The following is a 13,966-nucleotide window of genomic DNA, read 5'->3' on the forward strand; positions in this document are numbered from 1 at the left end:
GTCTTAAGTACGAAATCAAATGAAGACGCTTCAATCTATGTGCATATTTCCCTCCTCTTGAAGAACTAATTGTTTCCTAGGTATCAAATTATCGATCCCTGTGGATGCTTTGACTGAGTTAGCATTACGTATTAAAATGGATGGTAGGCAGTTTGAGGATGAATTAAACATAACCAGTTAAAGACATCAATAAGGTTGTTGACTTGCACAATTGGCCGTTTCAGACAATCATGTTAGTTTGTGCTCAATAATCTTTAGTTCTTCTTTATTGTCCGCTTTTTTAGACAGATCAAAACCTAAATATGATGGCTAGCTACCCAGTTCTGCAAATACGTGGTCCCATTAATCCGAGTCTATAATTCAAAACCCTGGATTTCTAGGTTTGTCTAAGATCAATAACGATAACTTGCCGTGAAGGTTTTATGAAGCTGTTGCTGCATTCAGGGTCCGCGTACGCATGATTCTGCTTTTACCTGTGAAATAGTTTTGTGATTATCGTTTCACACAAGCAGCCATGTTCTTTTGGGTGAAGTAGGTGTAAGGGATTTTCCCCCACTTCACAAGCCCACTAGAGTTCAACCTGATACCCGGCCTTAGGGCTCAAGTTTACCCATGAAGCAAGGTGACTACAAAGAAAAGTAAACAATGATTGTTGATAGAACGGACAGGCTTGGTGTCGCTCGGCCACACTCCTATCATGGGGATTTGTACATGGCAGAACGGAAAAGACGGAGAACTTTTGATTCTTTGACATAGGACATCAACGGATTGTCAAAAATAAAGCAAGTAAGAGAACCATGCCACATTAATGATACCACTACCTGAGCTACACGCCACATTATTGATGCCGTTGTAAAGGCACGCCGCATTAAAAGACTCTGACAACAGGAATAGTGCAAAGGACATGAGCTCTACGGGGGCAGATACGATCTATCCCCCTCCCCAAACTCCTGGTATAAATAGCAACTTTTATGTACGAGAAACTCTATCTGATTCTTAGACTATTTCACTTATTTACAAACTCTCAAAAGAAGATACTAACTTTGACATCAGAGACTCCTGAGTCCCAAGACGACCGTCTCCCAGCGGCCTTCTTCTCTATTTTCGCAGGCTCAGCTATAAAAAACTGAGTTGCTGGAACAAGGCCCAAAGACGTATGAAACATGACGTTAACGGTAGGCAAACCGGCTGACTCACTTATCACTCTTTGGACATTCCACAGTATCTGATCGCTTAGTTTTCTCTCAGTACACTTGCCGCCAGTCTCACCTTTATCAGGTATAATATGGCCAAGTTGACGATGCTTCATCCGTTCATCGCCTAGTCGAAACTGAGTTTGCATTCCACTTAAAAGCATCCCATGCTTTAATCCGCTGTAGAACATTGGAAGATCCACGTAAGAGTGCCAATGCAATGGAGTTTACGTGTTTTCTAATCATCTTTTTTTTTTCTTTTTTTTTTCCGGGGGGTGGGGGGACCTATCCAATTTTACCGTATATTTGATATTTCTGAATCCGCCAATCCAATTGTCGATGGTGGCAAGAATGTTGCATCAGTATATTTGCAGCTTTTACTAGTCTCCGGAAGCATCATGCTTTGTGGTGATTCTTTATTTTACTTGCAAATCCAACGAGGAGTTATAGTTGCATGCGTTCAGATTTTGTGCATGTTTTGACCGCCCTATTCATCGGAACAGAGAATCAATCAAGCTTTGAAATTATGCAGAATGAGGTATTGACTGTTTGGTATAATTTCCTATTTTGGTTTGGTATAATAGCTTAATTTGATCAGTCTATGAGTTGATAATTCGAGTAGATAAACAGGGAACTAATGCTTATAGTTTTATCCGCGGAATGTTCCAAAAATAAAATTCACTTAGATATGCGAGGCAAAATAGTAAAGTATTCTGGAATAATCTTATTTCTGAGAAATCCAAAAAAAAAAAGAAAAGAGAGAGAGAGAGAGAGGAAACTATAGGGATACTTCGTTGGGTTTGGGGGCCCATGAAATGGGTGATGGTGGATCACCATCTCAAAGGTAAGGTGTTCCACAAAAGTCAAATGAAATAAACAAATAATATTTCCTGATATGCTGTTACTGTGTTTGTTTTTCTTTTATTAGTTGCCAATGCTGCTGCTGCAACTATTCTGAAAAAGGCTTAGTGCCCACCCAAGTCACTTTGCATATACCAATCTCTCAGCCACACATTTAGCATTAAAATCTCCAATGCAACATGAGCAACTTGGTTATTCATGTCAAATTTTCTTCTTCTCTTCGATAAATGACATAACTATCAACTTTGTATTACTTTTCAAGAAAAGCAGTCTTTCTGCAACTTGCATCAGAAAGCACCCTGGCACTTCATCCCGATTTTGATCAAACCTTTCAGGATGGTAAATCTTACACTTTTAGACATCTTTTATTGTGTTGAAGCTCTAATCAGAGAACAAATATTTTAGGTTGTTCTTCAAAATCCTTTTGAGAACCATGCAAATTAAGACCATATTCCATTTTCAAACACATACTTAAATTATATGACAACGTACATAGCTCTATAGTGCGTCTTTGCTGGTCCTTGTGGATTGTAAGGATAAGTTGCAGGAAGCCTTTTGTCATCAGATTGATATAACGGGTAGAACTTGTGGACTAATTAGTTACTGAAATATTTACAGTTTACATATCTGGGTAGCTTTTATAGAAGTGAAAGAGAAGTCTCGAGGGATGACTTGTGGACTAATTACATATCTGGGTAATGACCTGTCCATGTAGTGCATATATATATATATATATATATATATATATATATATACACTGTGCGATGACAAGAAGTGTGCGCATAACTCTGATGGTCTTTTACCCTCCTAATTGGACATCACAAAATGGTGAAAACAAGTATCTTTGAAGAATAAGGACAAAATCAATGCAAATAGGTTCTCTTCGGGAAGAAGTACCTGTTCTATTCAGAATGGGAATTGACTTCATCCATGGAGTCGCCCACTACAATTTTAACTTTAACGTTGAAAATAAAAAAAGTCCAATCGCCTTTTTTTTCTCTCTCTTTCTTGGTTTAATTATTGAAGTATTGAAATTTATACATTGAGCGCAGATGATGATGACTTCTTTTACATATTTGCTTCATGAACACCCATTTCACTTGTGTCCCTCTCCTCTTCCTCTACAGCTTTGCATGATTCTCCACTTCTATTATCTACACATGCCGACAGCATTGAGGTGCCACACACATCACCTCATTGATAAATACCCCCCGGCTAGTAAAACTGAATTAAGTTGCTTTGAACAAAATGTTGTCCTACAGAACAGGTTTTTCTTTTAAATTCTAGTGTTTGATGAAACCAATGACAATTATATTTATATAAAAATAAAAAATAAAAAAACCGGTGTTGTTGTCTTGTTTCGCAGCCCGAGTAGTACCATAGTAGCCAAACTCTCAGGACCTGCAGCGAGGAAGAAGGATGGGTTCTGGTGATGTCCGAGGTCCCTCCAATGCCAAAGTTAGTGGAAATTATTTGAGTGATGAAGAAAGCTAAGTGAGTCAAGAATGAGAAGAGTTTAGAGAGCCTTCCCTTGAGAGGGATGACTGTATTTATACCTGGCTTGGACTCGACTGCTAAGGGAGATCGTGGGATGTCAAGCCTTGATTGGGTTAGACCTACCACCACCCTCCTATCGTGGCAGTATGTCAAGTCGTGCCTTTGTATGACACCTTTGACAGCACGTTGTTGCATGTTCATGCTCCCTGACATGTATTGAATGCGGTGTGTCTCTAGGCTAGCATGCCCACAATTAGACATGCCCAACCGCCTACGCTCTGCTACGGTTGTCTGCTGCGTACCTTATTATAGGGCTTGACCACCCACGGAGATCCCAGGCAATTGTTGCCTTGTGGATGGGTAGGCGAGTCGTGGGCTCTGCACACGGCTTCTTGGCTTGAGCCCCTAACCTGCTTCGGTTCCCACCTGAAGGGCCTAGAGCCTCCACGATTTGATCTCTTTAGACCTTGGCCACTCTCCAGAGGGGCCCCCTCACAACCAGTACCATATTTTTTTTATGCTAACCATATCTTTTTTTTTAATTGAATCACTTTATGGTTGCATTTGATTTCCTTCAGTGGTGAACAAAGGTGGCATATTAGTTAAGTTATCATTTGTGCAAAAAGAGTAAGCTACGTCTGTCCCTTACTCATATACTTACTTTTTAGGGATTGCAAGTATTGATGTTTCCCCATCAGCACTAATCCTGCCCTTAACGGGGCAACATGGCACATGGAAAGTGTAACCCACCTCTAAGTCCGCCAACACTGCACATGGGAAGCGTAATTTGTTGAGAGCTGTTTTTAGAAGATCAGAATGATTAGCTTGTTCCACTTGAAAGTCTTGATCGTTTTCAAGATACTGATCAAACATGTTTCTGATTCTTTATCAAATCAGAAACTCCCACAAAACGATTCCCTTAAAAAAATAAAAAATAAAAATCAGTACGTTTTCAAAGGGTCAAAACATTTTGAAGGCTAGTCTTTCAAATTCTACTGAATGACACATTATTTACACGATACCACCACAAGATTTAATGCAATAAAACCTGTTACAGCTTCTGCGTCTGCCAACGTGAATCATGCATTTTTATTAGTACTAAATAAGGCAAACCTTGACCTTCAAATCTGGCCAGTTAAGGGTTTAGAGCTGCTTTGGTCAAGCTAGTTACCCATTCTAATGGTGCTAATTAATATTCACGATGCACTTCTTTAAGTGCTTAAAATTATGTATTTCTTTTATTGAAATAATAAATATAAATATAAGTCGTTTACAATGGAACCATATCATTAGTAAAAAACTTCAAAGCATATTTTTTCATGCTAGCTGACATGGTGGACTTCTACATCATGTAGTCGGTGTATTTGGTGTGCAGTTGTACGGTAGTCCAAAGGAAGAAGAAGAAAAAAAAAAAAAGAGAGAGAGAGAGAGAGCATGTTGTATTATGGGATGATGAGGTAGTTGATCCCACCTGAACGATGATGAAAAAAATTAAAACTGTAGGATCGTAAGTTGGGCATAATCCAAGCAAATTACTATGACTAATAGATTATACACAAGGATTAAACTCCCGTCCTTGGGGACTTCTAGATAAGCCAAGTTCAGCTACTAATTGAACACATGAGGACAGACCCATAAGTTTAGTGTATGGTGGGGTGCAGTGGCAGCACCAACCCTTCTGGACCAAGTCTTGATCACGTTCAAAGTTAAAATTCAAAATCCGGAAAATCCAAGGCTCAGCTTTAGTATTTACTATAAGAATAATGTTATTATGACATCTTATTTTGCATTTAATTTTTTTTTTACATTTTTTTCTTTTACTCATTGATTAAGGAAGTAACTATTAATGTATAGATATTTTTTTTATATATTTTTTAAAATGTTTAAAAGTACAAAAAAAATATGAATAAGTAAAATTAAAAAAATTAAAAGGGAAAATAGGGGCACCTTAGCAGCACTCTTGCTATAATAATTATTTGCAGTATCTGCGAGTAGAGAGAATATATTTCAGGAGCACAAAATCATGGCTAGTAAAACCACACTTACTATCTTTTTATTCACAAACTTGAAACGTCCCACAACATTATACCGAGAAAACAACAATGATTTCCAAAAAGATTGACTCAGGATATTAATACAAGTCACCAAAATGTCGAAGCTTAGACCAAACTGTTCCCCAAGCGGTGAAGTGAGACGGTAACACCAAGGATGCAAGTGCTTCCAAATTACAAAGAAAACCCCAACTTTATTACAGGACTAATGTCTAGAACTAGGGCAGAAAAAGATCAAATTAAAATCGAAAACCTCTTACCAAAGGGGAAAAAAATTTATGAACAAGACATGACAAGGAAAAAAAACTCCTTAATAGATAGAAGAGGTATATACAGCTCTAAGTAACCAAGGATTCTGGATCCAAAGGAATGACAGTATCTGGAAAATCTGTTCTTGGTCCAGCAAGGGAGTAATATGCCAGTATATGGGCGGGATGCTCAACCAGAACAGTCTCCTCAAGCTGACCCTTGACAACAACTCGTCTAGAAGGAATTAATTCAATATTCCAGTATGGGCGAGCCATTGCCAGAAGGTCACAACCCGTTGCAGAGGTGGCTCTATATCCTTGCACCCAGAGGTACCTCAGAGAAGTCAGCTGCAATACAGCAGCAGCCAGTGCACGCTCACTGAAGCAGCAGCCCCTCATTTCTAACTTTTGCAAGCTGGGACAGCCTCTAGAAAAATCCAGAAGCCCCGTATCAGACTCCCCAACATAACCTAGAAGCATCCATCTTATATTTTTGCTGTACTGCCCAACATAACTGAGACCCACATCAGTCAAGCCCCCAGGTCGGAGATACAATGCAAACCTTTTAAGCTTTTCACATCCCCTCAACAGATCTCGAACCCCATTGTCCAGAGGCAAATCCGTTATCCTCTCTTCTCGGTCAAGCAAGACTAGGCGGAAATCACAGAGGTTTTTAGAGTAGTTACCAATAGACTCCAAAGAAGCATTTGTGATATCAGAAACATAAACAGCCAAGTATTCCAGTTCTAGGCAGCCCTGAGCCAAAGCAATCAAACCTCTTTGTGAAACTACACCTTCTTCATCCTCCATGCCCTGCTCATCAGCACCTCGCTCAATTCTAAGCCTCTTTAGTCTCTTACAACTCCGAGCAAGAACTTCCAATCCTCTATCTCCAATGACATCCCTTGTCTGTCCATAAGAAAAACAGATGAGAATATATATAAACAAAAAAAACAAAAAAACAAAATTCAGAAGTAGTTCGTAGTCCAAAGAAGAACATATAATACCCATTCCCCTCAGTAGTAATAACTTTCTAGAATATCAGAATTTGGGCATTTTGTATTGTCCTATTGTCCTCAAATTTGTAAATAGTATTTTTCCAATCCATGGCATTCAATTACCCAGGTGAACAGTGAATTTGATTTTTTGTTTTTGGTTTTACAGGTAAAATGAAAGTTTTAAATTGACATAAACAAGCTAAACTCTAGAAATCTAGTCTTTTAAACCCAGACGCCAAGGTCAAAAAATACATTATCAAGAACTTCCAGGCATTCTTAGGGAAGAAAAGAGATCCATGATAAGTTAAAACGAACTGCAAAAAATCTGGACAGAAAAAGCAGTTACAAGAGCCTGTTCAGGAAGATGTACACATATAGAGCAACAAGAACAATCTAAAGATGATTCTGACTGAAGGAAAAAATGATAAGAAAGGTTAAAAGAAGAAATGGTTTTGCGATTCTACCTCAAGAATTTCTAAGTTGGGGCTCCTTTGGATTAACATACAGTGGTCCTCTGTGTCAAGCAGTGCATATAGGAGATCCAATTTTTTGAGTAGGGGCGCACAAGGGAATACAATTGGCATTTCAATCGTCCCCATGTATGTTAGCCCCAAACGGCACAACTTTGGGGTAATGATACACTTAAGTACTTGTCTGGCTGCTCATTGAAGGAACCCCCACAAAATTCCTCTAAAGCAGGGGCAGCACAAAAGAAACGCAGGAGGCCCAAGATTTCACAATCACTAACTTTAACGGAAACTAAGGATGAACAATTTCTGGCTATGAGTTCAAGGTCTTCAAAGCTGACTTCAAGATCCGTCATATAAAAGTTCAAAGTTTCAAGAACCGTGTTGTTCACAGCAAGCTCATGTAGCCATTCACCACCATGATTAATTATTGAGCTCTCCTCCAAAAACAAAGTTTTTAAACTCCTGAGGAAGCATATAAAGAATTATCACATCAGTCAATAGAAAACCCAGATACCAGAGCTCCAGAACCAAAAGCACAATTCATTCCGACTGACGACTGTCCTCCCACATCCACAGTAACAAAATTGCATAGAAATGAAAAGGAAAAAAAGAAAAAACTCATAAGAATATATAATATGCATCCAACCCATGTAAGCTTTAAAATTTTTAACATGGTAAAATCTTATTTTCAAAACATGACTCATGTTCATACTATTTATGGCCTAACTACACAGTTACCAACCTAGATATAATTACATGATCAGTTAAAATACCATATTCATCACGACTTTTTTAAAAGAAAAGGCTTATCTGAACCAATTCGCGGCACCACCGTACAAGTCCTGTTTCTCCAAATATATGACATTGCCTTTAGTAGGTCATAATTTCTCTTCCACTTTCTCAACACGTTTTTTTCTTTTTGTTCTTTAAAGGCCAGGCTCACCATCAGCAAGACATACACAGGGAGCACAGATTTTCCACACAATTGAAATGCATAGAAATTTCTAAGATCTACAGCAAAAATAAAAGCAAAATGAAGAAATGAAGCATGGAGAGAGCTTTTAAGGGTGTGAAAATTTTCTGAGTGCAACACAATTCTCCACATTCAACTTGTATTATATTCCAATCTAAATCAATACTAGTTGTTCAGTACAATTTAATCTATAAATTCTACAAGAACAAGCGCATTCATGCACTATGGAATTAATGCCGCAGCTCTAACCAGTCAGAAGTTTCAAGATATAGAATCTAGGTAGTTTACTTGAAAGCAAAAGCAGAAATATAATTCACTTTTTTCCATTCAAGAAAGGACACTTAGATGCAGTTGCTTAAAATGAAAAGCTTGGCATCAGTGCATGAGCAACCTCTCAATCTCACTCAAATCATCATGCATGTATGTTTCACAAACGTATGCAAGTCAAGTATTACTTTTTTAAGTTTTTATTCTCAGTTCTACATTTGATGCATTTGCATTAATTAATATTGAGACTCATCAGCTTTTTTTTTTGGTATAAGATTCATAATCAGTCTATGAATCAGTCTTCACTATTTAAAATTTCTTATGACATTATTCTTAGTTCTATTCCATCCTTTCTCCAAGTATTCAGGCAGAATGGCTTTGTATATTCCTAATATATGTGTATATTTTTTAGCAAGTAAAAATAATATATTTTTGTATATTGCCTTGGTTAACTTTTAATGATGTCTATTATTCTAAAAAAAAATGAAAAAACCTTCATTCCCCTTTTTCCATTATCTAATTTTTTATTCAGTGCTGAACCTACCTCAGAACCCAATGAAAGAATATCTATATACATATATACATACATATATATATATATATATATAGAGAGAGAGAGAGAGAGAGAAATACTTTAGCTACAAATGAATTACACAAAATTTAACCCATAAACTAACATGGTTTGATGTGGTACATCAAATTGTAAAGTTATTTTTATTGTAAAATAGATTTAATGGATCTTAAAAAACCACATCAGTTTGTGAATTTATTTTTATATAATCTCTTTGTGTCTGTAGCAATTTTCATATATATATATATATATATTATATATATATATATATATAAACTTTCCATTAGTCATCCAAGTCAAAAATAGGGTTGCCAACTTGCCGTAGTTGATCTCAACACCATAAAACCAAGTCAAATTTTCATTGCTCATTCCAAAACATGATGGTCTTTAAAACTGCTCTTCATTCCCTCCAAAGTCTAACAACATACCTCCATAAGCTTCAAGAAACATTAATTAATGCAACCTTTTTTTTTTTTATGTCGGAGAACCTCTCCAAAGCAGGGCCCTTCGAATCTACCCCTGCAGAGTAAACCCCGGTCCCGTGCACCGCACCCTCGGAAGTTTTAATTAATGCAACTTTCTGGTCATTGATTGACGTCTTCATCAATATGTTTTTTTTTTCTCTATTCATCTAATGATTTCACCGGCTTTAGAATAACAGTGTCTCATAGACCATTGTCATACACAACCCAGAGTTTGAAGGGAAAAAAATTGTGGAAGTTTAATTTAGATTATTTAAGGCATGAGATAAGCCAACCCCAGCTACCTGAGCAATCCTCAATATGATCTAATAAGAAATGGCAACACAATGAATACTGTCAATGTCCAAGTCTTCCAAGTACTTGGACATTTCTGGATCTTTGCATGCTGCATCATTCTTCTCGATCAAAAAACACCGAGACATTGTATCAAAGCTTTACTCCTGAGTGAGCAAGCTATCAATTCACAATTATAAATTCTTTCAAACCACAACTTCCCGAAGAGAAGTGAGACATTATTTCTTTGGCACAAGCAAGTATATGGATAAACACTTAATGATAGTCTAATGACTTTAAGTTCTGGTGAATCGTTAAAACAACTAGTAGTAACTAGTAGTTTATTCGACATTCAAGGATGAATAGAAAAATTAGCACGTCAACCAATAAAGGCTCAACCCCTGAACAAAAATTAGAACCTTGCACCGTTTGGATAAAAAATGATTGAGAAGGAAGTAGAAACTAAATGAAGATAAAGGAAAATCATAAAATCTCACTCTCACCAAGAAAACTAAGTCTTGTAGACCGTATTTAACATTTAACCAATCCAACAAGAAGAAAATCGCAATAAAGAATCAAGTTGGCGGATATTTTTCCAAACATTAAAGAGAAAACCGGCTAAGCCACGCGATCGGAAGAAGAATTAAACTAGTTACACGTACTACAGCATCTATTGGTCATAAGAAAAACGCAGTCACGTTCTAAGCAGGAAGAAAGAGTTAAATAAGCAGATTGATACACCTAAATAAGCTGTTCTACCTTTTATTTCTCTTCATAAAGCATCAAATATTGTTAGATTCATACTTACAAAAAAAAATATTGCTAGATTCACTTTCACTTGATAATTAATATTCGCTACTGACCTAAAATTTAATACAATCCTTAAATTATATATTCTTATTAACAGCAATTATAGAATCCAAATCGCAAGTAAAAAGGAAAAGAAAATTACCTGCAGGACCGACCGATATGCAGAAGACCATCCGTAGAAAAGCCAGAACATTTATCGAGCTTGAGCGCCTGAAGAGCGCGCCCGCGAGACCGAGCAAGAAGCTCGAGATCGGAGTCCCTCACAATCATTCGCCGGAAGTGAAGCGACTTCAAGCAATTGAAAGACTCGGCCATCTCGTTCATCCAGGGAGTGACGTAACCTCCCCAATCTTCAGGTATCAGATTGAACATCGCGGCCCTCGGCTTTCCCTTCAGCTTCAGCGACTCCAGGTGACCAAACCTCCGGCGCAATCGATCGGGGCTCGTCGTGTAGCATAGAGCGATCGTCACGTGCTTCCGCGTCAGCGCGTCAAGCTCGTACCAGCGCCGGCACACCCGGGAAACCGCATCCCGATCCTTGGGGTCGTGAATATACGGTATCACGCAGCCGATAACCACCTCAGACATTCCGGGACGCACTCTGGAGACTTTTCGATCCTCCATCACTACCAGAACTCCACAAAATATCCCCGGGGAAACAAAATTACCTTCTGTTTTTACTTCTTTAGGAAACAATAATTCTCCCTCTCCCACTGGAGAAGCTGGAGAAAGTAAAAGATAGCCTCAGACGCTACCAGACCCTCAAATCTCGAGACCGAAATCCGTCAAACGAATCAATTCAAAAGGCAAAACCCGAAACACTTATCAAAAGCCGTACAAAGCCCAAAGCCGTACAAAGCCCAAATCGACAGATGACGCTTCATCTACGACACACGAAAGAAGAACATCTCGGAGCGAAGTGAAAGTCGGCAACGCCGAAAAGCGGCTCGAACGAGACCCACATGGTGAGAGAAAGATTGGAGGGTAGGGATCTCCGGAATAGGAATCCGACGGCAATGGTTGGAAAACAGTTGAGGTGGGAGATTGGATCAGAACCTACTGAGTAGTGTGGGGCGAGGGGTGTTGGGAGGAGGGGTCTATCATGCGTCTTGTAAAAACAAAAGGGGGCTGATTTTGGGTGTAAAGAAGAAAGGACGAGAGGCGGAGTGGGAAAAAATATCAAGCATAATAAATAAATAAATAAATAAAAGAGAAAACGACAAAACGACAAAACTATATTGGGCGCAACCAATCAGACGTCATTATTGAAAAAATAGAATTGAGAAATAATTATGTCTTGAAAAATTTTGATCATTATTTGCACTCCACATATTATATATAATTTTTTAATTTATAATTTTTTTATTAAATGTATAGTATATAAATAATGAGTAAAAAATTTAATTAATTTAAAAAAATAAATTAAAAATAAATATGATATGTGGTACGTATAAATAATAACTTATTTGAACCACCGTTCTGTGTTTTGGCACACCACTCCCTTCTAGTGGAACGAAGCGGAGATAGAGAGAGACGACGCTACGAGAGGATGAAATAAATAACAACTTTTTGTGAATTATTGTAAATTTTGGTGCGTGATGGTGACGTGGTGGATCATGATAGGCGGGTTATGCTTAAGCTTTCAGTCACTTTCCTGATCTGATGGTGACCAGGAGTGCTTTTATTTTAAGGGAGTTTTAACTGCAAAAAAAAAAAATGAAAGGAAAAAGTCGAGAGTACTGTTGTTTTCACGATTTTAGACATTTTATAAAGTGTTTTTCTCAGCCACTGTTCATCAACATACACTCCTGCACCTTTTTTTTTTTTTAATTACAATTTGAAGACAATGTACCCATCCCGCACCCGCGTCCCCCTCCCTCCCTCCCTCCCGTCCGTCCCCCAACACCCCCGAGCATCCTTGTCCCTATCGTCGCCCATCACCTGTGACTCGTCGACCTGCCTCTATCCATCGCCACCCAGCCTATTTTTTCCACAGATCATTTCGAACAAGAAGGAGGAGTTCATGGGAACCACTCGTCGCCTAGCACCCGCATCACCCTCCCTTCACTATTATTATCGCGCGACGCAACCTCGACTCATCGTCATCTCTCTCTTCGCCCAGCACTCACGACTCCTATCTCTGTTTTGCTGCCCATTTGTTTCGTCGACAAGTCAGTTTATATTTTGGTTTTCTTTTTGCTATTTCGAAAGTTTTCTTTCTTTCTTTTGAAAATAAAATGTTTGCTTTTTAAAACGCAGTGTGGAAACTGGGGAGATGAAGTTCGTTGGAGAGAAGAGGGGGGAGATGAAGACGTCGAAGAGAAGAGGAATGAAGAGATGAAGATTTCGAGCTGAGGAAGGGTGAAGCACTCAGTCGAAGAGAAGAACTGACAGAGGGGAGGAAGGTCAACGGCGACGAGGGTGTTGGGTAGAGGGAGGATCGATGGCGGCGGGGCAACTTTGCAGAGGATGGGCGACGGGGCTCAAAGAATTTGAAAAGGGTCCGTGAGAGAGAACCGTGCGAAAGATGGAAAAAAACTCAAAAAAAAAAAAAAGGTTACTTTCCACGTGAGGTGTGCAACGGCTGATGAGAAATAGTGACTGATGAGAAGCACTTTCCTTTTATAAATATATATATATTTAAAATCTCAAAACTTAGAATCAATGGAAAAGTGGGATTCAATAATCACCACATTCAATTCACGAAGTTAAAAATAAATAAAATATAGAAAATGAGTCTAATAATGTTGACCCAATCCCATTTTTGTTTCTTTACCAAGATCATGTAATCATCGTAATGACGATTTTTATGAGAATTAAGTTGTGGGGTTACTATGGATTATGCTTTTGTAACAATTTGTTTTCTGGTAATTGTAACAATTATGCTTTTCATGTTGTAATGCAAATGAATACGTGGATTTGACCCAATGAAAAAAGAAAAAAAAATTATTTGTATAAGCTTCAATAGATAAATTTTATATAAATTATTTGTAAAAATGTAAATCTCACTAACAAAAAATGTAGATTTTTTTTTCTTTTTTAATAAGACCCATATTTTTACAAAAAATCTGCATGAGATTTATTTATTTAGAACTTATATCTAACATTATTCTTAGAAAAAAAAAAACAAACAAATAAACAAACGAGCTCAGCAGCAAGGGCCTCATGCTTGCCAAAAGTGGTACTGTTCAATCGGTCGGAATGACGGAATTGCTCTCCGATACCACCTATTCTTACTATTCCATAAATATCCTTAATAATTGAAGGAAAGC

General features: G+C 37.9%; 1 protein-coding gene across 1 annotated transcript; it reads right to left on the reverse strand.

The window, feature by feature from the left end:
• Nucleotides 1-5,579: 5,579 nt before the first annotated feature.
• On the reverse strand, nucleotides 5,580-11,857 carry LOC121265333 (coronatine-insensitive protein 1). Its single transcript, XM_041169300.1, is given in 4 exon segments — nucleotides 5,580-6,759; nucleotides 7,313-7,476; nucleotides 7,479-7,780; nucleotides 10,837-11,857. Coding segments are annotated over 4 exon segments (1,767 nt in total). The 5' UTR covers nucleotides 11,319-11,857; the 3' UTR covers nucleotides 5,580-5,940.
• Between the last annotated feature and the right edge of the window lie 2,109 nt (nucleotides 11,858-13,966).

The sequence above is a fragment of the Juglans microcarpa x Juglans regia genome, chromosome 1D, assembly GCF_004785595.1.
Source record: "Juglans microcarpa x Juglans regia isolate MS1-56 chromosome 1D, Jm3101_v1.0, whole genome shotgun sequence".
NCBI lineage: Eukaryota > Viridiplantae > Streptophyta > Magnoliopsida > Fagales > Juglandaceae > Juglans > Juglans microcarpa x Juglans regia.